We start from the raw sequence: 27,779 nt of genomic DNA, 5'->3' as shown, positions 1-27,779 counted from the left end.
TAAAAATTCAGATTTTTTCATCTATAATTTAGATTTTTTTATTGGAGAAAGAAAATGTGGCAAATATTTTTTCTAATTTTCTTTTTTCCTAAAAATTCAGATTTTTTTCCTAAAAATTCAGATTTTTTTCCTAAAAATTCAGATTTTTTCATCTATAATTTAGATTTTTTTATTGGAGAAAAAAAAATGTGGCAAATATTTTTTCTAATTTTCTTTTTTCATAGATTTCCTTTTCATGTCTGAAACTGGTACTAACTAGTTCCCTAAAAAATCTGATTTCTTTGCCTAAAAATGCAGACTTTTTTCCTAAAAATTCAGATTTTTTCTATCTATTATTTTTTTTGGGTCATTTTAATAGATTTCCTTTTCATGTGTGAAACAAGAGATACTCTACAAGTTGACCAGCTGGTGGCTCTGCATTTCCACAAACTCATTTGACACTGTTCCTCATAAACCCACTACAGTAGGCTGATAACTGAAACTTATTACTGCAGTTATAGATCAGACAGAAAGATACCTGAATGTTGAGCTCTGGCGCCATCATGTGTAAATTAGGTTTTATTAAAGGTATTTTAATCATCTCTATGTTGTAGTAAATTAAAGCAGTTGTGCAGTTTATCTCCACCAGATCTGGTGACGTGTGGGGCTGAAATGTGTCAGACTTTTAGTACAAATTCAGACCAAAGTGTCACAGCAGTGAAGTTATAACAACAGAATCCAGTATGTTGTGAAGGAGCAGGCACAGAGATGTCGTGCCATTTTCTGAACATTTATTTCTGCAAAAAGCAAATGTGTAATAAACGCATCATTGCACACCATCAGAACTCACAACACAAGTAACAGTAATATAAAAATATTTTATGTTATTTTCTTCACAAAGTGTCAGTAAACTCTTTAAACATACAATTTAACAAAGGTGAAGTGATAATATAACACTGTTTTTCATATAGAGAAAATGTTTGTAACGCTTGTTGTGCACAGGCTGTTAGGAGTCAGTCAGAGTCATCTGCCACATGGAGATCGGGCTGAGTCCGGTGCATGGCCTTCCCCCCAGCACCAGCAGCAGATCAGGCAGGTGCAGGGCCACATCTCCATCCTCCTCGTCGAGCAGGTCCTCATCTGTGCACGTATTCCTGAAAGCCTTGTTCTCAAAGGTCAAACAGTTTCCAATCTGCAGTGAGTCTTTCTCCATCAGCCCCTCTTTGCTGTTGACCAGTTCTGAGGACTGTGTGAGTGTTTTGCTGCCGTAGCATCGGTCCGGGCTGAACGTCTCCAGCTCTATACCTCCCTCTGATCCCAGAAAACTGAGCGGGGCAGGGAAGCACTTGTTCTTGAAGGGCCTTCCTCGCCCATCCAGCGGCCTGGGTTGGAGTCCTGTGCTGCTGTTGGACTTGTAGCTGGGGCCCAGCCCAGTGCAGCAGTGGTGGATCTTGTCGGGGGCGTTGGAGCCTGGGAGTGTAGCTACCTGCCCCCAGGTCTGACTGCTGAAGTTGTACCTCCACAGGCAGTTCTTGGGAGAGTTCTGGCTCTCGCCTCCCCCGAAAAGAAGCATACTGTCCTTATAGACTGCAGCCGAGTGGCCCATCAGTCTGGAGGGACCGGACCTAGGAAACACAACCATGGGTGGCGTTAGCAGGAAGGAACAGTCAGAACAATCACTACTGAATGCACTGGTCGTTTGTCTTTTCATGTATGTAATCTCCAGCTGTGACGGGGAAAGGGTGGAAATCCTCACATTATACTGAACACATACAACAAATCCGACAGCTGATGTTCTGTATGTCCTCATCTGGTCTGGACAGGTTATTTTTTCCTGAAACAAGGCAACAGTTGTCACAATAACCACATTATCAAATTATCAATATACAGTAAGGTCAAAAAGTTTGAGACCACAAGTCGGAATATTTGTATTTTGCATTTGTTTTGAGTTTAATACTTTTTTAAAAAATTAGAAATGAAAATATCAGTTTGAGTGAAAGATTCAATCAAATTGTGAAGCTGATATTTTCTTTTTTAATGAAAAAAAAAAGAGTATAAGAAGTATTTTGACTCATGGTCGCAGACTTTTTGCTTTTTGGCCCTACTGTGTGGACATGACTGCATTTATTAGGGTTATTTTGATATGTATTTCACCATTTCACTACCAAAGTCTATAAATTAATTGATTACTAACTGATTTCACCTGATTGATCTTTTGTTCCCTGTTAAATCTTTGTTTTCTTTAGTTTTTAAGGATTGTGAGCAGGTCGAGTGAAACCAGTTGAAAACTCTCCAAATGTCACTGCAGGAACTCTGGAAGCCCTAACGAGGACATTTATTTTTCTGGTGATCCATTTTCTAAGTCTGATCTAAACATGTGAAAATATATGGGGGGGAAAATAGCTGAAGAAAAAAACCAAACATTTTTAGGAGATTTTTTTTCTTTGTGTTTATGACTTGAGAACTGTTGTAAAAAAAAGTTTGGGCAAGATAAAGTTCCTTAATTTTTTATTCCTACGAAAATGTCATATGTGAAACCAAGTAAAAAAAAAATATTTTAACCTCAGTGATAGTGAAAAAAAAAATTCAGGAGAATTTTCTTTTCTATGTGTGAAACCGAGTGAAAAGAAAAAGAAACTTGGTAACACTCGGTTACAAAACATTTTCCTGAGAAATTTTGTTTTTCATACTCAACAAAAATTCTCAGGAAATTTTTTTTTTTTGAAAGACCAAAAAAAAAAATGCTACGAGAAAAAAAATAGTTTTCCAGGCGTTTTTAAAAAAATACAATTTAAAAGATTTTTTTTTTTTTTTAATTAAGTGAAAATAAAGTTTGAGCAGTAGTAAACCTTTTTTTTGTAATACTCATTATGACCATGAGCTGAAATGCACCACTACATTGAGGACTAAAAGCACTCATGTTTTCTTCCAGGGGAGTTTTAATTTCTCCGTTTACACTATAATTGGCTCTAACCTGTGTTCAGCGTCACGGGTGGAATATTGTGTATTATCAGCACAGAACATGAGGTAATGGTACCAGTCGGCCTCTTGTGGTCAAAATGAGTATCACAAAAAAAAAGAACATGTACTTCCTCCCAAAACTTTTTTTTTCACTTAGTTTCACACATGGGAAACAAAAAATTCACTCTGGCACATGAAAAAGAAAAATACAAACAAATTCTCATTAATTCTTATTTTTTATGGGTTTTCCTCACACAGGACTGAAAACATTTTAGTTCAGACTTAGAAGAAGGATCACCAGGAAAACAAAGTCCTTACCTGTCCCTCAGGGCTTCCTTAAGAAACAGACTTGTTTGACAATGAGCCAAAAATTACCACTGTCACACACGATGAGTTCAGAGAGTCTGAAAAATGCTAACTGTCAGAAGAGATCATCTTAAACGTTGACAGGGGAGTGTGTACCTGTGGCTGTGTTCACACTGTGTCTCCGGCTTCCTCGGCTTAGTTACAACCTGCCTGATCGTTGATATGATAACGGTTTTTGTTGTTGAATTGTGGTTTGGCACCGACACAGTGTTACGGTTACAGAATTAATATTATTTTTTTTTACTGATCATCCATTACTCTACTAAGATTTTGATAAGAATGTTACTCTAGAAAACCAAGAAAGTACTTCTTATCTATAATTACTGACGACTTCATTAATGCTTTACTTTTTAATGTCTTCATACTACTATAGTTATTAGCTCCACTGTACAGCCTGACAGCCTCTTGTTTGCACAGCACAGCCAGCTGAAAACTGATCCCTGGCCGTTCAGCAGGTGTTGAGTGCTTCAGTATTCATATCATTCCAACAGGATCAAGTTCCTCTTCCACCAGTTAAATGTGGACATGGCCCAATGAAGTCCTTTGATAAACTGCCTGTCAAGTTTGTCTGCATGGGCTGATGATTCTGACCTGGATGCAACTTACATGTACTGCAGGGCCGTGCTATATCGTTCATGATAACACCAGTATAAATTATGTCAGGAAAATGTGTCTTATCACAGTTTTTACACAAATGTATGCTTTTTGAAGCTGACAAGTTGACAAATCAACCTGCAATGACATACATCGGGAGGCTTGGTAGAAAATAAGGTTGTTGAAGGCAGCAGAAGTCTTTGAGGAACCATCTAGCCAGCCTTGGAGTAGCAGCATGTTGCACAGTCAATACTATGTTTAGCTGTGGACCCAAGCTAACTCCTGAAAAGGACAAACTGACGGATGACATCTGTACTCACTTGTTTCTGAGGGAAGTCCACATGTGGCTGCTGGAATTCCACTTCCAGAAGTCCCTCTGCTCCCTCAAACCTTTCAAGCCCCCGAACAGGTACATGCAGCTCTGGTAGGCCACGGCTGAGTGACTGTGTCTGGGGCCCGGGCCTAATGAGCCCTGCTGAGAACCATGCAGCAGGGACCAAGCCATGGTATCTGTCATGCATATAAACACACAAAATAAAAAATTACACCCTTTCACTGCATCTGTCTCACCATCAGTAGAATCTGGTTGATACCTGACTTACGCCTGAAATAAAACAGAAGAAGCAGTATTTACATGTATTTCTGTGTAGTTTTGGATATATTTTAATATTTACAATATTAATGAGGTAAAAATATAAACTCAGGAATGTTTATTTTTCCATAAGTGAATAAACAAGCTGTTCTCAGAGGAAAATAAGGTCCCAGAACACTGTTTGAAGCTGGAAAGTTGGCAGGGTCCGCCACATATAAACAAAGTAAAACAGTATAAATTGTGTTGACCTTTAAGTTCAGTTTGTTTATTCAGTCATGAAAACAAAGAGAGTTAAAAAAAAGGGCAAAATTCTGATGACAATTTCTTCCCAAAGACACTGCGAGTGTTTTTGTGTTGCTTTTGTCGCCTCAGTGCTGCAACTTAATGTAATAATACAATAGATACAAATAAGAAGAATATATTAGCTGTACCAAGAATTAGAGTACTACATGGTAATAAGAGCAACTCAAACTCACCAAAATCCAAACTCCAAAAGTCCTGCGAGGATCCTTTCATGTCTACGAAACCTCCGTACACCAGCATGGCAGAGCCGACCACCACGGCACTGTGCCCTTTTCTGTTGGTCGGCGTTTGGGTCTACACACACAGACAGACACACAAGCATGAACACACAAATGTCTGTGTGAGATTCATTACTAACAAACCCAAGGACTCTATTATCACAAGTGACTTAAAACTATCCTCAATGTTTGTGTTTTGTATTTTATTCAGTGTTTTAATGTTGCTTTTTGTCTTGTTCAGGTTCTATGGAGCCAACAGAACTGCAGATCAGATGTCTGCCATGATTTGGACCGGGTACAACTGAACAGGTGCTGCTGTGTTCAAGACAAGCGGGAGCTGAAAAGTTTCTGACTTCCATGTTAAACACAATCCACTTTCTGGACTCTGGACTTACTGAGAGCTCAAGTTCCTCTTTGAGTCTAACAAATTGCCTGTTTATTGATACAGCATCTACCTCCACAGACACATACACCTGTGGAAATCTCTTTTCATACATTTACCCTACAATAAATTATGTTTGTGACATCATCACATATCAAGTCATTCATTTAAATGTATTTGTCATAAAACTGTGACATTTGTGAATAAAAACATTAAAGCACTGATCATTAAAATGACTTTTCTTGGGTTTTGTTCAGGACTGTAACGTCTTTCTCTCTGAAAGCCTTGTTGTTGTCACTTCTGATGCTAACAAAGCCGTTTTTCTGCATCAGACTGAAGCTGGAATGTAAAACAGGGTCATTTCCAGAAAGGACCGCCTGTATCTGATGGCAATCTTGCTGTTTTCATTCACCAGCTAACTTCAGCACAGCACGTAGCACACTAATGTGTTGTTAATTCTTCTCATCACACTCAACATGTAATTATTCATATGGTAATGTTGTGTATGATCAGTTTAAAACAGGTTTTAATCCTTGATGACTGTTCTCAGGAAGAATGCAGAGAAAGAAACTTGGCAGCAGGTTTCATGTCATCTGTTGCTACTTCAGATCACTGCCATATGAAAGGAGCTCTGTACCTGAGGGGAGCTCGTCTTTCCCTGGCAGTGAACCCACTTCTGCTTTGCTGAAACACACAACAAAGGGAAATTAAAATAAAGCCGAGTTTCCAGAGATCAATTATACATTAATGATAACAATATTGTCATGCAGGCAGCTGATGGTGATGTATTGACAGGTCGCTTTGGATTTCTTGGTCTGAAGTATTTTGAATCATTATCTCACATATTATGGTATGTTCTGGCCCTCCAGTGGCAATGTTCTGCACCAAAGTTTAATAATAGCTAAAATATTGTCGTACAAAAGCTGAATTGGACATGCAAACAGTCCTTATGGCTGATTATTTTACTCTGAGTGAATTAAACCTTTTATAAAACGTGGCACGGTGGAAATATTTACTGCGCAAACCAATATCAAGTACGAGACAGCAGGGCTGAAATAAAACTTCAAAGCCTCTACCTCTGCCAAGGTGATCAATGTCCAAATCAGTATCTTTTACATGTCACAAGTCATATCATATTGATACAGAGTGCTACTGTGCACCGGGACTGGAAGGGAAGGCAGCAGATATTGCCAAAGTTGCAATAAAAATCATTATAGGCTACAGGATTTCCCTCAATGGAGGTGAAAAGTGATGACTTTTAAATCTCACTCTTCCCAAACCCAATCAGTGTGCTTCAGACTTTATCAAAGCACTTATCTGTCTTATTTCACTGCAAGTCTGCTTCGAGATTTAGGAAATTATTATTTAAAACAGTAACAGTGACAGTAAAACTGTATTTTTTATTTGTATTCAATTTTGCAATGAATCTGTGGTTCACCAGCGTGCCAAACCTGGTGGAGGTGGTGCTGGAGGGTCTGTATGGATCAAGGATCAACTACGTTCCGCAACAGAGCATTTCCGCTCCGTGTGCACAAATGCTATTCTGTCACTGAAGCTTTGAAGATGGTATTCAGGACAGCCCTACAACACAAGTGCTGATAGATTTAGAAAAGGAGCAGGTGAATGAGGAACAATTAAAGCTGTGTTGAACCAGGGGGAGACACAGGAACCAACAAGTTGTGGTATTTGTAGAGCAGGAAGCATGTCCTGTTAGTGTGCCTCCAGGACATTTAGCTAATGAATAGTAGGAAGTCTCCTTGACACAGCTTAATTTTTACATAATTAGAATTTGTCAGCATAAATTAATGATTTTAAAGTTACTTTTTGTTGAATAGCTGACTTTAACGTATAATTTGGGGCACAGGTTTCACACACAGCTGACCTACGAACTGAATATTTTCACAGGGGCTCGGAGGCGTGGGACCTGAACCGACATGCAACAACAGGTTTTGTCTGTCAAGCCTGAGCATTTGCAGAGAACATCGCAACACTGGCTGCCAATAATACAGTAGGTGTACCGTGCAGTGAAACTCACCGATGTCAAACACCCAGAGGGGACATCTCAACTTGGTGTATGCAGAATCCAGCATGCCTCCGAACACGTACAGGAAGCCCTGAAAAGGTCGAAGCTGGTGAACATATTGAACACACTGACACACAAAGCAGCGTAGCATTAGCAGAGAGATCTGAGCAACATATGATTGTGAGTTTGTACCTGATGAGCCACCATAGAGTGTTCCTCGAGATCATCTGGTGCAGCTTCACCAGTGCAGTTTAACTCTGTCCACTCGTCACACACTGTAATATCACAGAGTTAGACGTTTGATTAGACGCAACATGCACATTTTATACAGGGGCCATTCTCTATATATTTCATGCATCATTTAAAATACGGTACACTGTTTTAAATTCAACAAATCCTTATTTTTTGGCATGTGGTGGTAAAAATCCTACTAGTCTCAATACTAAAATAAATGGAGCAACAGCTGTGTCTCTAGCTCTTACCCACGCTGTACCTCCAGAAGTCCCTCAGACAGCGGTTGTCTCTTCCTCCCAGGATGTAGACATTTCCGTCGTAGCTGCAGCAGGCGTGCTTGTAGCGGTCACATGGCGACCGGCTGCTCTGAGGGAGCTGAGTCCACAGGCAGGGACTCTGACTCATAGCTGGCATCGTCCACTGTCACTGGACCATTTCCTGGGAGAAGCAAAATCAGAGTATTTAGAAAAGTTACCAAATATTTTTCAGTGCGAAATGTTTCACTTTCACAACTTTTATTCCCTTTTACACTGTCATATGAATATGCAAACAAACTTAATTGCTTGTAAATAAATAATAAGTATTTTTGTACTTTGATCATGCAGTGGTGCGAGTCTCAGAGACACACAGGAAGTGAAAGCCGTAGAAGCGCTGCAATAGCTTGATTCTGTTGTTCCCACCATTAGAGCAGTTTTGTGTCAGTAGCTCATATGCTCTTTTCTAATCACACATAGAGTTTATCTTGATAAAATCCTCATGAATTTATAACATGAAGCTTTTCATGTGGTCCTGGAGAAGCTTGGCGCTGCTTCTTCTGCAAAAATGAAGTTAAAGCGACCATCACCTGCAGGAAGGGCCTTCTCTCCTGCCTGTGTGTGTGTGTGTGTGTGTGTGTGTGTGTGTGTGTGTGTGTGTGTGTGTGTGCTATCTCTGTCTATTTAGACACAACTCACAAACATGTGGAATAAGTACATAACTTGAAAAACACAGTCACAAACGGCAGTGATACTATCTGTAATATGGGGCAGATTTTGTTTTTTTCCCACGTTGGGGAAATTGAGAATAACATCCTGTGGCTGCGGCTGAAATGCAGCATGTGAACCACAAAATAACAACCAGTGGAAAACCTGCTTCAGCACACTATAAACTACAATCATGCTGAGATAATGACAGTCAGGTGCTCTGTGACATTATGGCTCTGACGACAGGACGAGCGGGCTTCTGTTTAATGATCTGTTATCTTTCCACATGTGACGATACCTGATATCCTCTGTATCTCCAGCCGCTGGAGCCTACAATGACGAGGCTGGCCTGTGTGTGTTAGTTGTTATGGTTGTGAAGAGCTGGTCTCCTTTGGGTGTTCTGCTGGGACTGTGACTCACAGAGCACCTGACTGCTGCCGTTGGCTCTGGTGTCAGGAGGGAAATACACCGCAATAAAAAGAGTGTGAAGCATCTCTCTGGGGAGAAACTCTCTCGTCACCAAATGTTCTCGTACAGGAGAAAACCCATCAAACTATAAGATCATGATTATTAATATCTGAGTTTTTATTTGATTAATTTGGTTGAAAAACATAAATTTACAACACTTTCAGTGTCGCAGTCACTTAGATGAACGCTGAGACTAATATCAACTGTGTGGATCTTCTGGATGAAATAAAAATAATGATGCAACACCAGTGAAAGTTGTACAACCTGTAGTACAAAAAAATAGTTTAAACAGAAAAAAAATCACAATACTGGGGTTTAATTTAAAAAAAACTTATAGAGAAACAGTTAATCTACTTCTTTGGAAAATATTCAAATCAAAGCCTGTGGTTTGTGGTGCGATACCACTGATTTCCTTTCCAATCTGATACCAAGTAAAACCCAGGATGGTGTTGCAGATACCAATACATACCAGTACTTTGTACAAAAGCTTAAAAAAAAAAGGCATTATGTAATTTTAAGAATGAGAAAGAACTCCCATTGTTTGAACATCAACACACGAACGAAACCTAAACAACCAAGAATCACTTTCCCACGGTCAGCGACGGTGATTAATATCACCAACAGCAACTCTCTCTGTCTCTGTTCCTAGATAACGCCTTTCCTCTCCTCTTCTTCAGACACAGCTGTATAACCTCATTCTGCACTGTGATTTAATCTCAGATGCTTAACAACGTTTGTGGTGTGTCGTGGTGTTGCTGTCCCGACAACATGACCGCGTTCAGCTATCATCAGTGTCAGCACTCTTTCAGCGGCACCTTAAGCATTTATAGAGCTGAAGTTTGGAATAGATCGATCAAATCTGTCGATATTGACCTATCACAGATATATTGGTATCGCAAACTGTAAAATATCCTGCCTCCGTTACATATGCATCTTTGTGACTCATGTATCCACCTCTAACTAAACCACATAGATAGCTGTAGCATTTGAAGAAGCCATAACTGATTTATGACGACACACTCGGTGGAAATATTCATTGAGAAAACTGATGACTCGCTCCAACAAACTTTTACAATATTCATGAGGAAACAGTACATGTGAGGGTGGGGTTTACATGCTCTTACTGTTACAACACATTCATTTTCCAGGAGGAACACTGAGCTTTTCCACAGTGACACACTGACAATAAGCTGCTGCAAAGTTATCTCACTCTTGACCTTGCCAACGTGGTGGTTTCTTTACTCCGTCTTATCACGGTGTCACATGAGCAAACAGCTCGGAGGTCGTGACATTATAGTAACACACCTCACTCCCCCTTGTCCAAACACCTCATTGTTACCTGTATAAAGAGCTAACGCAGTTTGTTTGTTATTAGAGATAAAAGAAAAATGTAACACTTCATTCAGAGGAAAGTGACTGAGCAATGTGATCAGTAGCTGTATAGCAAGATATTTACATTCTGGAGAGATATAACAGATTAAATAAACACTTGAGCTCAGTCACAGATTAAAGTACATTAATAACAAATTAATTTGACTCATCTGATACCTTATCTTTAGTGTACTAATTCATTGATTCATGTTTAATTTTCTAATCAATCTAATCAACAAATCACTAAAATACATTAGGAAAACATCAACCCACACTGATAAAAAGTAAGTGGTTTGGGTTTAGTAACTTAATGTTTTGGAGGACAAAGTTTGTGTACGCTTTATACTGTAAGTCATTTGTATTAGCTGTGCTCCTCTAAGTGAGGTGGATAAAGGGTCAACAACAACAGTTTAACAAAGTCTTGTTAAGGTTGGTTCATTTGGATATCAGAGCTACTTAGATTAAAGTTTTGGGTTGCAATGTTACGACATTTTCGGTATGTATATATTTCTATATATATAGAAAACATCCCGGTTTCACAGTATATGGTTTTGCACAATCATTATTATTATTATTGTCAGTTGCAATGACCCATAAGGTTTTTATCGGTTGAACAAACACTTTATCATAATTTGGCAAAATATAATTTCCTAATAGACAAGAAACTTGATATTTAACATCATGGTAGGAGTCTTTGCTGTACACAAGCAAATGCACGAGTATGTTGAATTAAAGACTTGGTGAAGAGAAGCAAGATTTTATAAATAAGTCCACGTTGTCTTGTCTTATATTTCACTATAGATTTAATCTGTCTGTGGTACTCACTGAAACTTCTCTTCCTTCATGGAGCTCCTGTCGTGAAATCCTCACAGAATCGGTTGTTCCCGCATGTATCTGTGTTTTTGCTCGGTGTTGGTCAAGTCTCTGCCTGCTTGTGAAGGCTGTGAATTAATGAAGGTTGATAAATGTCAGTGATTGCAACATAATGTGTCATCACCGTGGTTCTGATGTTGAGTCATGTTGCTGCAACAACTTAATTTGGATGCAAATTCAAGTTAATCTCAGTTTACCACACCAGCAGGAAGCAGCGTGGAAAAGTACAGCTCGGACACAACATGGCACACAAACTAGCACCTTTGTTTTTATTCACTCCAATGACAATACCTGAATGTTTTGATGAATAAAATATCAAATATCAAGTGTTTTCTTGTTTGCTGTGATAAAATATCACTTTCCTTTCAGAGACTTTACATCTGAGCTCCTTTTTCAACACTTACTGACACACCCAGCACCAACACACTGTAATCATATGAAGTCAGAACCAGTGGTTGGCCCAAATACACACTTTGGACCAAGTCCCACTAGCTTAACTGCTACTAGCTTAAAACTTTACGTTACATTAAATTATTCCCTTCCGGTGCCGTCCAGACTCTCTCCTCCTCAAGTGAACCAACTCAACTCCCTTTAACATAACTTAAACCTTGATTGGCTTAATTACTTTGACTCTGAACATAATTATTGTGTGGAAAAAATTGATACGAGGCATCAAAGCTAACATACGTTAACATTAGCTGCTACTAACGTTAGTCAACAGTTGTGAGTGGCATGACAACCACTTCAGGAGGAATGCGACCCGTTAATTTAGGGTCCAGTTCCCTGGCAGCATCAGTCACGTCCACTGAGCTGTTTACTTGTTAAAACCAAGTAACTAACGTTGTTTGAGTAAGTTATTATTATAACAGGCTGATGAAGTGAAGCGTCAACAAGCTCGACGAGGCTGAATAATAACGGTAAAGTTGGAGAAGGAGAAGAAGAAGAAGAAGAGGAAGCGAGGAGACGAACTTTTCTGGAGCTTCTTAACGTTATTTGGCGTAAATACAGATAAACGACAGCTCACGTTTCAAAGTCAAACTGTCTGTGTGCTGTAAAATGGTGTGACAGGCTGTTCATGTGTTAGAAATGTTGCTGTAACATATAAATGATGTGTTACTCACGACGCGGCTCCTCTCCGCCCGACTGCTGTCTCTCTGAAAGCGAAGCCGTGCTGCGTTCAGGCTCTCCGCGTAAACTGCGCCTCCGCCGTTGGAGAGATGGTGAAGATAACCGTGATGCCTGGTTTGGACGTAACATTGCAGAAGTGGAAAATTACAGAAATATAGTGATATTAATATTGCAGATAAGATTGCGCCATAAAATGTACTCTACATTGAGTGTGACTCTTAAAAACACAATAAGTTAATAACAGAACAATCAGGCCATTTTGAAGCGGAGGCTGGTTTGACCGCAGTCAGAAAATGCAACTGATGCAACAGCAACATTATGAATATTGGACTAAGAGTTTAATTAGCAACTGTCGCTAAAAAAGTAATTCAAATGGTAAAAAAAGTGTTAATTAAATGTACAGATTATATATTTCTTTAGTTTAATATGATATATTTGGGGCATCTCTTCTGGTGACATGCTACATGTCTGCTAACCTATTAGCCATAACTCGTTTTAAAGGCTCAGCTTCAGGTTTCAAAGCTCACGACTGTGAAACTAGGCAACTTTTGTGGTTTTAAAGAAATGTCTCATGAGTGTTGATTTTTTGAGTCTCATTAACAACTCAGTGTTTGAGATTGAAGGTCGGGTTGGGAATGATGCTCCAAAATAATACAAATAGGACCGTTAAGCTATTTAAATGGAAAAAATGATTAAATTACTAATTAGTGTGCACAAGTTATATACAGCTTGATATATTTGGGGACACCTTTTCTGATGAATGTGCCGATTAGCCTATTAACATGCTAAATATTTGCTAACACACCAGACTCTGTTAGTTTTCGAGGTTCAAGACTGTGAGACTATTAACCTTTGAGCTTATGTGGTTAAAAAAATGACAATGCACATATATACATATATTTACTGAACAGGGACGTTACAAATTAATTAATATTACTGTTGATATTCCCCAGGTAGCTTAAAAGAAATGAAGACAAATACAGTTGTATGTTGGCTGATCTCACCTAGAATGTAATAGCTCAACTTATATATTTAAGACACAGAAGGCTACCTAGACTTGTTACTACATGAACCCACAAAGATTTGATGTTTTGTAAATCATGTTAGAGCTTGTTAGCTATACAAGGCTGTACAAATGTTAGCAGACTTGGAGAAAAATAACAATAATATATGTAACGATACTGAAGGTCTTTAAATGATTCTTTTAGCCAATTTTGTTGATTTTGTGAATACTCCAAAAGAAAACCATATAAGGGGAAATTCATTTATTATAGCCTGGCTGTTTCAGCGCATAGTCAGCTAGATAGGTTTGCTAAATATTCGTATTAAAAGGCCCTGAACATAAAAAAAAGGTGCTTTCTAATGATAAAATGTCAACTTGTGGATTTCCAACAAATCTAAGATGATGATCAGAGAGAAAATAAGAGGACATTTGAGAATTCCCACTACATCCAGCAGTAAGTGAAGGCAGCTTCAGTGTACTGATCCGGAGGAGGGGCGAGAGCTGGAAAGGAGGGTGTTGGTCCAGCACACTCTGAAGTTCTGGGACATCTTTGGCTCGGCACGTCAGTTATGTCACAAGCAGCTGGTCACGTTTATCATCACATGACAGCACTTACATTTTATGTACTTTTGTGCTTTTGCTGTCACAGTACGGACTTTGAACAACTGTAAGAATTAAATGTGATTATTTTATGATGGTAAAGTTTCTGACCTTGAGCCGGGCCTATGTGTTCTGTACATAATGTTTTATTACATTACTATAGAAGAGGAAATGCTACATGTGCTTGTTTTTTTTCATGAGGGCACAGGGGTCGTTTGAATATTCTCATATATTCAAAAATCCTTCTACATCGATTGAACACATACAAAAAGGCGTAGTTTACAAATATTAATGCGTTTATTGAGATGAATACTAGGACTCATATCAAAAAGTGAATTATTACAACTAAATAGACAAAAATGTTCAGAGAAAAATACATTATTACAGAAGGCACAGTTGTAATACAGTGGTGAACAGGACAGCACAGAGGTTTTTTTAAAATATTTTCTTCTTTACATCCATGAAAAGTCGCGCTTTCAATAGACTGAGAGTAGATTAACAGAATAACAACCAGCTATTATAAAACCTGCTATTATAAAACACTTGGATTCTTGCACAGTGTAATGGCTGCAGGGAAATAACACCTTCCGCGTATACACCTTGTTCCCACCATGATATTCGGCCTGCCACCAGGCCAGGTATTTCCTGCAAGGCAAATTACAGAACAAAGGAATCGCGTCTGAAATTGCACAACTAAAACAAGAAGAGTCATTGTTTCCCCGGTCAATATCCCCAGGTAACGCTGGAACAACTGGAATAACTGTGGAAACTCACCGCAAGAGAAAAAAGAGCCCCACTGAGCGAGGAGGCAAAGACGGTGAAGAAGGAGAGTGATGGAGACCGAGGTACAACAAGACGGGCATTTGCTCAGTGTTGTGTCCAAGTCTGTTCCCTCGCTAATATGTGTTTCCTCCCACCACCAGGCATTCGTTCTACGAGTTCAGTCAGTAACAAAGCTTGCCTGCTCATTAATAAAACCAGGTGTTTGACTGCCTTTTCAAAGCACGAAGACCAGGTTGTCAGGGTCGAATCAGGATTCTTACAGTTGTTTTTAGCGATGGACAGTAGCCATGTTGCTAACGCTGTCTTCGCGATATTGTAATACCACGCTGTCTGTCGCAGCTTTAAAGTTTGAATATGTATCATAAATATACTGTCATCATAATGTTATACCTGTTTCTTCAGTTGGGACAGATATTTGACAAAAAGTAGCTTACGAAATGTTAAAAACTGGAAAAAACTGAGCACTGAATGAGTCTCAAACCGTTATAAACCCTATCCTTTAAAAACAACTCCTACATCTATTCATCCACTAACATAAATGAGGTATAGAAGAACCAAAAGAGAGGAGAACACACAACAGAAGTTTGCGTTAAGGGTCCAAAGCTGACCACTGATTTCATCTGCTACATCAGAGAAGAGAACGAGGATACAAAATACATAACCTATTAGTGTTGAAGTCTGTCAGATGTGCACACATAATTCTCCTCATGTGACACAGCTCGGTGTCTTATCAGATAAATTATGAACGTCTCATAAACATCTACAGTATATTTATATGCATTCGGAGCAGTTTAATCCACATAAATAGCTTAAAATATTCAGTTTGAATTATGTCGACACGTTAAGTGGAAATGTGTCGATCAGGGAACACAACAGGATTTCTGACAGAGCATACAGAGTAAAGTCGTTTTAAATAATTATATGAATAAATTAAGGAAAGGACGGCCTAATATTAAACTACAAAGACAAAACAATTCAACATAACAGAATTCAGTGTCTGAGTCTCTGCACCCTCCACTGCGGATGGTCATTGTTGGCCGTGCTGGTGAGGACGTGTGGGTTTCACCCCTCCGGCCTGCAGAGTGCAGTGTGTGTTCACAGTTGAGTCAGGCTCTCGGTGTTCGTACTGATCGTCCAGAGTCTGTGATTTTAAAGGTGTGTGAAATCTCACAGCTGGGTGTTCTTGTTCATGTCCTTATCCTTCTCTTCACCGTTGCCAAACTCGTCACACTCAAAGGCGCCGTTCTCCACAGCACAGTCCTTCTTCTCGCCATCGCCGACTTCAGCCTCATGGTCTTCTTCAGGTGAACCGCAGCGCAGATGCTTTTTATATACCTGGTAGCCTGTCGAGGGAAAAAACACTCAGATCAGTCATCTTGTCATTTATCTTTTAAAACAGCGTTGAAACTGACCAGGTTTCAGTGAATAAGCCTTTCCTCCGGACATTTTCTGTCATTTAGGGGTCGACTTTTTCTGTTTCTGCCATTTAACTGTTCTTGTTTGGGAAAACAGGAAACTAAAGGGACGATACTGCGACAATTAAAGGGTGATGTCTGAGCAAAAAGGTCGACTTTCATTGAAGTTATACTGTACTGCCACCCTTACAGTGGTCAAGATAGTTTACTTGCACAATGTGGCAAAAATGAAGAAAATGTCACTCCTCACTTTAAACTTAAGAAAAGATGTTAAACAACTTCTCTTGAAGATCTTTAGATAATAGATATTTAGATAATATTCATGACTGAACATTTGGAGCCCTGATGAAGACCTACTGGTTGAAACATGTCGGCTTTTTCAATGATTGAGTTAATAAAGTTATAATAAAGTCGTTTTAATACTCCCTTCTTAGTTTTCTGTACTCTTTCTTATTTGGAGAGTCTGGTTGGCCTCTGGCTTTTTGAGTTAATTATTCTTGTTTGGTAAAACAGGAAACTGTAAAATCTTTAAAGGGATGATAAAACGATGATTGAAGGGAGTTGTCTATAACAAAGAAGGCTTTACTGCCACCAACTCATCTTTACTATATCAAGATCAAGCCTTGTTTGATTGCGTAATGTGTTAGTTTGCAGCAAGCAGTTACAGGTCTTTAATTTAATTGTTTTTTGGGTTCCTTTTGAGCCCTCGGGAGGGTTTTTCCTCACACATGTGCATTGTTTTGTTATAAGCTATTAGTTCTCTTTCATTTTATTGTGTTTAAATACATAGAAGACATAAATAAAGATAAATATAGCAGGGACAGAGCTGCATAAGCTAGAAGCTAGCACAAGGGCTAACAATAGCTTTCTGTTTCATATAAATTATACAGCTTCTTATCAGATCCTTTATTGTCGTTAAATCTGATTATTGTCCTTGAACTCTATGCAGACAAGCAGCATCTCCCCTTCTCTGCTCGTATCATTTTTCCTTGCAGTTATATAAACACAGCTGATCGTATCAAAGAATCAGATATGAACAGGTATCAGGTCAAGAATCAGGTATACAAACCACTTCTTTTCTAGTATTACCTGACCATAAAACTTTCCAGTGAAACCTTGAAAGAGACATTAACTGTGTATGGAGGGGTGAGACAGCTCCGGCCATATGTTCACCAGATAACAGGCCGCCATGCACTTCTCACGATATGCTACTAATCCTTGAAAACTGCAAAAACTTTTGCCATTTGCCAAGAATTGCCATTCTTAACTTCATATGTCTGCCTTGATGTACTCACTTCCCACAAATATGACTGCCACCACCAGCTGGAAGATGCTGTAGATGAGAGGGAATGCAAACATTATCTCCAGCTCAGCGGGGCTGAAGGACAGCTGGACGATGGTGCTGCACAGCTGGGAGTTCTGGAAACCCGTCTCCAATGCAATGGTTCGACATCTGAACAAAGCAGGGAATGATAAACAAAGTAAGTATAGTTTTTTTTTGGAGATGTGTTTGTTGATGCAGTAGCAGCTTGCTCGCCAGGATAAATGTTAAACGTTGCATGTGCACGTGTCACAAAATGTGCCGAACCACGTTCACATTACATGTTTACGACATGTGTACGTGACGAGACGGCTGCCACGCCAGTGACCGCAGTTTAAAATTTGTAAGTGTGCATTTGTGATAAAAAAAAGCAGACGTTTTTGACGGGAAGCTGGGACATCCCCAGCTGTTTATGTGCGACAAAATAGGTATTTCAAGCCAAAACACGATCTTTTCCGAATCCTAAGTGTTTTTTTGTCGTTGCAGCATTAAAGCATGAAACTATAATATTAAAAAAAGCATGTTAGGGGAAAAATGAGGAAACAGGCTTTTTATAATTAAAATTATTATATGCAAACCTAACTACAATGCTGCCACCTTACCTGTACCAGGGTTGACCTGCAATGCGGGCGAGGATGAAGCCCAGGCCGAAACCAATAAAGGGGTAGATGGTTCCAATAATCCACAGGGAGGGAGCGATGGTCCAGGAGGACTGGTAGAGAACCCCACCGACCACGGCTATGATGACAATGAGAGCGAAGCCTGCAATGGACCCGATCTGTGCACAGCAGACACAAGGAGAGTCACAAAATTTAAACGTTACAACAAATCCCAAAAATGATTTCTCGGTTGAATCGGTTTAGAAGTCTGGATGCATTAAACATCAACATAGATGCAGTGAGTTTCAGTGTATTCCTACCCTGAGAATCTTCTTTGCAAAGCGGGGCCACCTCTTTTTGACATAAATCCCCAGAGCAATCGGGATAAGAAGGGACACGAGGGTGATACCTGAGGATACACAGATTTCATATCATCCAATGCAGTAGGATTGTAATAAACATGTTTAGTACTGTTTGGAACAGAACCACAAAGTGATCACAGACATCATCATCATCATCATCAGTCATCATCTCCTCCCCCCAAGCTGATGGAAAGTCAGGTGAAGTCTCTCAGTCCACAAAACATTTCTGGAGCTTCACAGCAAAACAGCGTTTCAGCATTCTCCTAAACAACTAAAGTAGCTGGGGACTTGTTTTAAAACATAAATAAACAAAAAAACATGAAATGGCTCCATTCGTTTGTAAAGACGTTATTTACTCCCTCCACGCCCGGTCGAGCTCATGCACCCATTTCAGACGGGGCCTTCAGCTGAGCAGCTACAGTGAAGATTATGATCTTTTCAAATCAATGTGGGGCTTTCAGAAACATGGATTATGCCGGAGAAGTTGTATGGAGCCATTTTAATGTTTTTATTTAGTTGTTTTTTTCATTTTAAAACAAGTCTCCAGCTGCTGCAGTTGTTTAGGAGAATGCTGTTTTGCTGTGAAGCTCCAGAAATGTTTATTGAAAACATATAGTCCCCCATCAGCATGGGGTTTGTAGATAATTCACTTTTTCTTTAAAATAAACCATCCATATACTTCTATTCACATATATACACATACACACATACTATACTGTATATGCCTTAGAAAGTAGACATGTTAGGGTTTTTTTGCTGTATGGACTAGTATAATCAACTGTTAGTTTTTCTGCTTACCAATACTGTCATATGGGATCTGGATGCTGCCGCTGGAGGTCCAGATGGAGGTGTAAATGAGCAGACAGAGAGGCATCATCCCCAAGGCCATGATCGACGAACAGGCTGTCATACTGATACTGAGGATGAGGTGAATAGGGATAAGAAAAATGTCAAACACGCTTCTTTAAGGACATTTCATTTTTCAAGCAGCACATGTTCCAAAAATAACGAGGTGGTGGAAAAATGCAACCGAGGGGTTTTGTTTGTGGGTCTTTTGGCCCAAATATGACCTCATACTATAAACTTTAAGACACAAAAAGAGGCCCATGAGGGTCCTGAGAATGATTCCTCACATGGTCCCCACTTGTACCACATGACAGCCTCATTACAAACTCACATGGGAACACACATTTAGGTTATAAATGGGGCTATGTATTGAATATTATAATTATATTAATTTATTTATTATTAATTATATAATTATTATTATTATAATATGGGCTAATTACATGTTGTTCTGTCTCAAACCCGTGTTGAACACACAGACACGTTTACTGTGCAGCTTTCTGTGTTTTCAAATTAGCAAATGTTTACATGTTTAATCATTTTGATCAGTGACAACTCATATATCACAATAAACTGTATAACTGTCTTGTGCTTAAAGTGTTCCTTTAAACTGAGAACAAGAACCCGTCTCTCCTGTCAGACAGTTAGCGCATCGTGTTTTTTAAATAGCTTGACAGCATTCAGGCATCTAAACAACACATTTAACTAACATTAGATTATCCACTGAGCCAGCCGGCCCAGCTAGTTCCTCACCTCAGGTCCATGTCTCCATCCAGCCAGTAGCAGATGATGTTAGAGCCGGTGCCTCCAGGACAGCAGCCCATAATGACGATCACAATAGCCTGCACAGGCAGCACACCGAAGGCCAGTGACAGGGCAAAGGCTGTGAAAGGCATGATGCCAAACTGGCAGAGGAAGCCGATGAAGATGCCCCACGGTCTCTTGATGTGGCCCCACAGCTTTGTGGCCTCAACAGTGCAACCCATGGAGAACATGATCATAGCAAGCATGACGGTGAGCACCGAGCTCAGCACCACGCCCAGGACTGCATTGAAGTCACTTACAGGAGCGAGGCAGCCTTCAAGGTCTGCGCCAGAGCAGACTGTGGCGAGAGCGTCGCAGCCATCAGGCACCGCATATGTCGCCATTGTGGTTAATATAACGGGAGAAGAAGAGGATGATCAGCGAAGACTGGAGGAGAGCTTCCTCAGAGTTCATACGATTCCACAGGACGACTCCAGTTTCTCCTCCTCCGATATCCAAGAGGACGATAGCGACAGTGAGGAAGAAGCGTCCAGCTCACTGCTCTTTATGCCCACACTGCCACAGCCACATAAAAAGTGGGAGGAAACATCGGGCGAAAGAAAATCAAAAATTAACCAATACTTCATGTTTTATGGGGTCAGTGTTCAGAAGCACATGCATATAACATTATTCATTCTCAAACGTGCAGTGTGATTGGACGGCTGCTCCAACTTTTATTGCCCTTTGGTGTGTAAAAACTTTATTGGACTGCTACGCTATGCAGCATCATCACCCTTCAATGCCAGTAAGGAAGGAAGATGCTTTAGACACACCCTGTGTGCCAAGGTTCTTTGCACAGTGCCTATAAAAATCACCCCCTTGACCTCCTTTTATCTATTTGGTGTCATCAAGTCACATAGTGGATAAATAAATAAAAGAAACATTCTGAAACATTTGCAATCAGTTTTAGAAACTTAGCAATAATGGTAAGGTTCCCCGAGGCAGTGAAAGTCTCAGAGTACAGGAAGGTCAATCAGGGCACAGCTGTAAATAACAACAACAACAACAGTCTGTGTGAGAAGACGCTGACTGAGTTACAGGGTTAAATGGCGATGGAAGACGATACATACTGTATAGCACCTGTTGCCCAGGTGATTCCCTGCTCAAGCTTTATTTTACATCTTTTCTTTTAAATCTTAATTTCCAAGTTGCTGAAATTGATTAAAAAATACTTACTGTAAGTCTTATTGATAAACAATCCTAATGTTTTCAACCTAATCCAGACTTTGTTGCTTAACCTGATCAGTGTTTTGAAGAACAAGTAAAAATTAGTGTTCATATAACTTCACAGCTGTAATTTCTGATTTAGATGCATCTGTTGCATACTGTATTTATCTGAAGGAGGTCAACATTTGCAACTAGACCTCCACCAAGGCCCAACAGTCTCCTTTAATCCAGTCAATCCTAATCCAAAAACAAATAAAACATCAAATCAACTAGATCTGGATTTTTATTTGGATCTGCATCAAGTTGTGCTCACTCACAGGTACCAGCCACCTTAATAAACCAGATTTTTTTCATCAAGATCCATGTAAAAGCGCCCTATCTCACTTGTTAAAGAAAATGAGAAAAAAAACATTCCTTCATCTGTCCCTTTATCCAGATCCGCCCTAAAAGCTACTGGGGTCTATTCTGGGCTGAGACCCATCCTCCATCCAAGTTTTGTGAAAATCCAATCAGTACTTTTTGTGTAATCCTGCTAACAAACCAACACGGATGTATACATAACATCCTCGGTGGAGGAAAACCATTTTGTGTTTTATATTTATATTTAATTATATCAGTTTGTTTTTTCAATGTGACATTTAAATCTTTTTGGTTTTATGTCACCTGTAAATAAAATAATAAAAAAAAGTTATAAAGTGATAATAATAAAATAAAAAAAGGTCCGAGTGGGAAGGAATCATTTTTTATAGGCACTTTAAACTCGTCAAACTCCCTGCTGCTCAAGCCAAGTGTGATAAAAATGTCTTTCTTCAGTTACGTAAGAATGTTCAAAAGTTGACGCTCATCGTTTGTGCCTTCATGGACTTAAACTTTTTTTTTTTGTAACACCTTGCACAAACTCAAAACCTTCTGCTTTTCTTAAATTTTAAATGTTTTACAAAAGTGGGGTTTTCTTACCTTCCAGGGTCCTGCTGAAGAGGTTTGTGTCTGCCTCAGGATGATCCGGGTAATCCTTAACTCTAAAGTTAAAGGACAACCAGTCAACACCATAAAGAACGTGTCACGTATAAAAATATAAAAGCTGCTCAAGGCACTATTAAATAAATGGTGCATCTGCAGTCTGAACAATGGGGAGCATTAGGAAGATTTTCACCCATCAGTCACATTTTGTGGACACGTTTGGAAACATATGCAATAAAATGTAGTGGGTACAATAAAAGCAACAATGTCATCTGTGCATTTTCTTGCAGTGCAACAGTGAACCAGGCAATATACACAACCTTTGCAACACATAAAATTGTTGAATCGTTGCCAGATAAGTTTGGTTCAATGAGGACATTTAAACCCAGAGTTTGTGGTTCTGTTAAAGTCGATTGCAACGTGTGTGACAGTCGGGCGAAACAGCTGCCACACACGAGACCGCTGTTGGAGACAGTGTTTAAACAATTGTAAGCATAAAACCACTTTTACCAGCTGTGTTTGTGGCAACAAGTGAAATGTCTTTGACATCAGGACAATTTGTAGCCAACAAAAGATCTTTTCTGAGACCTAACACGATGTTTGTTTGTGCCATAACACATCCAGACCATGAGCACAGATATCATAACTTAAATCTGAAAACTGAACCGAAACAAATGTAAAGTCGCAATATCAAGAATTGTATAGTCTCAACATATTGGTGGTTTGAAGAAGCCTATATATATAAGCCAACACTTTTGCTGCAGACTACCTGCATTCTCACAATCAGACTAACACTGGAACTGATATCCAATCATTTGAATTTGACTCTATCCGTAATGATTTGAAATTCACAGTATATACATGTAAGCATACTAGCAAGCCAGGCTGAACAGATAATCATGACACTACAACTTCTGTAGAGTTACGTAAGGAATCACTTTGGATTCTGAGATTAAAAGTTGTGGATTAAGACGAGGAGGTTTGCTGACACTGTAAAATGACACAGCTTCCAGAGAGTCGTTTGCGCCACCTGTGCTTCTCTAACCCTAACCACATCGTGACAAGTCAAAATGTTTGCAAAAGGCAAAAATCTGATTCTTCTCTGAAAGTAGAAATATGCTGAATATGTGACTGACTCATGAGAGGAAAGACATCAAAACTGCTCAGTGAGAGAACACAAAGGTCTGATCCAAAGTATAAAGTAATCGTTGTTGCATGTCGAACTTTTTTGGCGTCATGCACCACTGAGCATCTTTCAGAGGAATGAACGAGGCCTCACTTGTCTCCAGTTTTCATTATATGTCCATGACTGCTGATAGCTGGTTAGTGGCCTGAGACATGACGTTGCAGACATTTTAGCTGATCTCTATAAACAGATATTTGCAAATGTGTGCAGCTATATTTAAATAAAGCTGACTAAAAGTCATCTGATGACAGCTGATGGCTTCCACAAATACATTTCCACCTCTGTTGCTTCTCCACACGGACTAACTGGGTACAACTAAAGCTGCTCAAAAGTGCTACACACAGAATACAAACGGAAACCAGAACACTTCTGATTAAAGAATCTTTTACGTTGCTTAAAGACGTCTGTTTATAGTGACTATAGAGAGTTTTATATTTGTGACAACAAGAAATTCCTCTCACATTTATTTGTGATTAAAAAAACAAAACACAGAGGGTTCAACTTATAGATCTCCTCCAACCACAGTCCATTTAAAGACAAACAAAAAGAGTCTGCTTCAAAGTTTGTGTCCGATATGTTTAGCTTTTGCATGGAAACATGAACTCGTTAAAATGTTTATTGGGCCGTACTGTAGTTGTGATGTCACAACATAATCTTTGTACGCACACGTGTTAAAAAGTTCAGGCGAGAACAGAGAAACTTTCCTGCTTCAGCAGATGAATATAAAAACAACTGTTCTGGTGTCAAACTGCACAGTGAAGGTCATTTTTGAGGAAGTTGCCTCCAGTGTTGAGGGCAAAGCTACAAAGTAAGCTGTTGGAGTACTCGGATAGTAGTTAGCGCTGCAAATCAAGTAATCTGTTATTTATTTATTTTAGTTTTTCATAGAAGTAATCCGATACTGGAAAGAACTGCTGTCTTGTCCTTTCCTTTTGTCGCCACAAAAATAAAAGAAAATCCCCAAAGCATCGTGTTTCATCGTATTTGTGCTTTTATCGCTTCTATGTAAACACTCATTAGTTTGTCATTAGTTGCATTTTTAACATAATATCCTCGTCTATAAGTCTGTGTTGTATTGTTCTCATTGAAACAGCTGTGCCTAATACTGTCTGCCTCTGCCCGGTTCACTGTCAGATTATTAGCAGAATAAAGATGTAAATGTTATATTGCATCTTTCATTCCTATTATTAGGCTGCAGAGGTACCGACTGTGGGCTGTAAAGAAGGCATGACGGTAGAGACAATACACTCAAAGGTACATGTACAGTTGGCTCCACGCTGTCTGGACAATATAACCAACATACGCAACCAGTCACAAAGAGGTTTTGCAGTAATTGTTGGTAACTCTGAAGTACTCTAACGTGTTACTTTTCTCAGTAGGTAACACCGTAATGTCACAAGTTACTTTTAATGTCAGTAATCTTGTAACGTCACGAGTGACAAAACTAAACAGTGACCCTGAAACAAGATTTGAGGGACTTTTCTAAAGATCTGATAACTTGCCTGACAAATATCCAACATTTTAAGATCCCACACATTTTCAAGGGTGTTCATGACCTTTAAAAGCTTCATGCAGTGATTCAAGCTCTTGTTTGCATTTCATAAACTGTTAATGTGTACGCAGAGAATCATTCTTTCTGTATGTGTAAGTGAGGAAAGGTGGACCACTTATGGTAGCTCTTCAGGAGTCTTATCAGTCTTTATCTGTCCCATCAGTTTTTATCTCCCCCTCTCCATCTGACATGTCCTTCATTCAGGCAGCAGTAAATTTTAAGTATCGTTCTGCGCTCTATGTGTGAATGAGTGTGTGACGGCTTGTGTCAAGTCACGGCCATTATCTTAGTTTGATCTGAGAGATAACAATCTGATCTGATATGTCCGTGTTGTATTTCACCACCACAGGGACGTGTTCTTGCTCCGGTGTAAAATGAGGAAATGAAGATAAGAAGACTTTGGAGAAGCTCTCCCACTGGCTGAACAGAAGACCGAGAGGAACAAATCAAAGAGGATGCGATGAGGTTTTCATTGACCTTGACCCCTTGGCAACTAGATTCTATAAAAAATAATGTTTACGACTGCACGTCTGCTGATGTGCTTTGCATTTTTAACCTTCCACCCTTATCGTTCACTGCAGACTTTATGTTTCCCATCAACTACATTCAGTGAGTATTGTTACAACTCTGCTGACGAGCTTTTGCTGAATATACAACTGCTGCTCACCAGAACGCTGTGAACGTGTGTCTGCGTACAACAGCTTGTCAGAGATTTCCCATTTTATGTTTGGAGCTATTGCACAACTTTACTTTGATTTTTGAATTTAAAGTTAACTCTCCTGCGCTGAATGTCGTTTCTCCTTTTCTACGTCGTCTCGTAGCTCAATTGCAACAAATTTCAGCATATTACCCATGTGACTTCTTCTCTAAAACGAGTGAACATTTTAGTGAGTCACACTAGTTTTAGGTAAGAGTTTTATATTTATGACAAGAAATTCCTGTCGCATTAGATGTGATTATAAACCAAAAGAAACATGGAAAACGTTCAATGGGTGTACATTGTTTTAGGCTGTGTTTTTAATGAGGCCGATAACAGAATTAGAATAAAAACCTCGAGGACTTTCACTTCAACACACATTTTTTAAAATCTCTACCATCGAGTAGGTAGGCACGTTTATAATACATGAAGAAAAAATAACTCGATTATTTTCTTGATTAATCAATCAATTGCTGTGTCGATGAAATATAATAAAACAGTGGAATATGCATACTATAATTTCCCACAGCAGAAGGAGATGCGTCAGATTTCTGGTCTATTATCATGTTTGACAAACAAAAAGCATCAAATTATCACATTTTAGAAGCTGGAAACTAAATTTATGGCATTTTTTGAGATTTGAGTTTCACCACATTTAAAGTGTCTTTATAGTTTTAACACATTACATAAATGCCAGCTGAAGCATAAGCATTATTTAAACCATTTTGGGACATTTAAAGTGTTCGGTACATTGGGTTCTTATGGGTTAATGAACTCTTTGGTTGCAATGGTTCAGATGCACTGTTACTCTTTATCTGAGGGATTTGACAAAGTGCTCGATGTCCCACTGGTGAAATTGGTCTGTGCATATGTTTTTAAATGACCTGTTATAATTACCCCAGAGAAGTTAGGCCTCTAGAATTACATTTTAAATCACACCACCATATTTGCATTTGTTTTCCTCTTATTTTAAACATCTGCATTTTAAGTTCACTGGATTTTAGGAGAAGAAATAAGCTAAAGCAACATTTATTTTGATGATGAAAAATTATCTTGATGTGTAAAAAATCTGTAGCGTACCCCTTTAGCCTGCAGTGTGCCGCTGTCTTACACTGATCGGGTGCAGTCTCACAGCTGGGTATTCACGGTCTACTGTCTCTGTTCTCCACAACACAGTCCCTCTCTTCAGCCTGTTCAGGGCCGTCAGTCTCCAGCGACAGAAACTCACAATCTGCCTCACATGAACTACGACCACATTACTTTTTATATGCCTGGTAGGCTGCGGAGTGGAAAGCACAGAGTCAGAAACACTGAAGCTTCATCTCAACATTTATCTTTTAAACTTTTAAAAGAAAGGTTTGCAGTGAACAAGCATTTCTTGTCATCTAAGACTTGTTCTTGTGGCATTTTTCGGTCTTGGCCACATTTTGGGATCGGGTGAATGTTTGCTGAAAATAAGACAAAGACATTGACATACTTTATAATCTCTGTGTGAGGTCATTGTTGGGATCAAGTCAGCAAACAGATGCCAGTTTACACATGCAGCAGACACAGAGCAGCATTTATCTGGAGTCGCACCAACACCTGAGAAAGATATGTGGCTCTTTGCCTGCTAAATGCTCCACCATGTTCATTAGCTTGTCGCTAGCTGTGGGTTAATCAGAGATTTTTGCTCGCTGCATGTGAAATGATGCTGATCGAAGCCGTGAGTGAACACATTTAGTTCTGGCTCTGCTTCATATGAAACGAACAGTAAAGTCTTGAACAGTTGAACCAAAACGAGCTGAAAGACACTAGAACGCTCCTCAGGGCAGAAGGAGCTCTGTAACTCATCATCTGTATGATATTCACCGTTTCTAATGTATATGCAGCGTTCAACACTGTGATAACTTACATAACACTACAATGAGTCGAGTGCATTGTTTCTGGTTTATAGGATTATAATAAACTTTTGTACTGTAAGTAAGTGATTATACAACATAATAAAACAATAAGAGTGAAAGCCGTTAAGATAGAGCAGGGCATGAAAT

At 39.3% G+C, this 27,779-nt stretch overlaps 2 protein-coding genes across 4 annotated transcripts; both read right to left on the bottom strand.

Moving 5' to 3' along the window:
- Nucleotides 1-753: 753 nt before the first annotated feature.
- Nucleotides 754-12,527, bottom strand: klhdc3l (kelch domain containing 3-like). Of its 3 annotated transcripts, none has more exons than XM_084362913.1 (9): nucleotides 12,448-12,527; nucleotides 11,279-11,394; nucleotides 7,901-8,090; nucleotides 7,611-7,693; nucleotides 7,431-7,509; nucleotides 6,033-6,079; nucleotides 4,969-5,089; nucleotides 4,221-4,410; nucleotides 754-1,604 (listed from the first exon to the last, which is right to left on the bottom strand). In XM_084362913.1, the coding sequence occupies exons 3-9, from the start codon at nucleotides 8,064-8,066 to the stop codon at nucleotides 986-988; spliced, it is 1,305 nt and encodes a 434-aa protein (XP_084219039.1). In that variant the 5' UTR covers nucleotides 8,067-8,090; nucleotides 11,279-11,394; nucleotides 12,448-12,527; the 3' UTR covers nucleotides 754-985. The 3 variants fall into 3 exon arrangements, with proteins under 3 accessions (XP_084219039.1, XP_084219041.1, XP_084219040.1); XM_084362915.1 differs by lacking the exon at nucleotides 12,448-12,527 and adding an exon at nucleotides 11,852-12,014; XM_084362914.1 differs by lacking the exon at nucleotides 12,448-12,527 and adding an exon at nucleotides 11,731-11,801.
- A 2,994-nt stretch (nucleotides 12,528-15,521) lies between these two features.
- slc10a2 (solute carrier family 10 member 2) lies at nucleotides 15,522-22,436 on the bottom strand. The gene is made up of 7 exons (XM_084362935.1): nucleotides 22,312-22,436; nucleotides 20,137-20,703; nucleotides 19,336-19,454; nucleotides 18,496-18,584; nucleotides 18,179-18,354; nucleotides 17,551-17,708; nucleotides 15,522-16,183 (listed from the first exon to the last, which is right to left on the bottom strand). The coding sequence occupies exons 2-7, from the start codon at nucleotides 20,529-20,531 to the stop codon at nucleotides 16,008-16,010; spliced, it is 1,113 nt and encodes a 370-aa protein (XP_084219061.1). The 5' UTR covers nucleotides 20,532-20,703; nucleotides 22,312-22,436; the 3' UTR covers nucleotides 15,522-16,007.
- Between the last annotated feature and the right edge of the window lie 5,343 nt (nucleotides 22,437-27,779).

This window comes from Pagrus pagrus (assembly GCF_965226575.1).
Source record: "Pagrus pagrus genome assembly, chromosome: 9".
NCBI lineage: Eukaryota > Metazoa > Chordata > Actinopteri > Spariformes > Sparidae > Pagrus > Pagrus pagrus.
The sequence above is the reverse complement of the archived record's forward strand: the minus strand, read 5'-3'. Positions and strand labels throughout refer to the sequence as shown.

Bases quoted from the DNA above. Each gene is read 5' to 3' on its own strand.
- slc10a2 (XM_084362935.1), bottom strand. From the start codon at position 20,531: ATGGCGACATATGCGGTGCCTGATGGCTGCGACGCTCTCGCCACAGTC. The intron at 19,455-20,136 runs GTGAGGAACTAG...CCTCATCCTCAG, and splicing joins GATGGAGACATGGACCTGAG to TATCAGTATGACAGCCTGTT. The intron at 16,184-17,550 runs GTGAGTACATCA...TTCCCTCGACAG, and splicing joins GGCAGTCATATTTGTGGGAA to GCTACCAGGTATATAAAAAG.
- klhdc3l (XM_084362913.1), bottom strand. From the start codon at position 8,066: ATGCCAGCTATGAGTCAGAGTCCCTGCCTGTGGACTCAGCTCCCTCAG. The intron at 7,510-7,610 runs GTACAAACTCAC...CGACCTTTTCAG, and splicing joins ACTCTATGGTGGCTCATCAG to GGCTTCCTGTACGTGTTCGG. The intron at 1,605-4,220 runs GTGAGTACAGAT...TGTGTTTCCTAG, and splicing joins TGGACTTCCCTCAGAAACAA to GTCCGGTCCCTCCAGACTGA.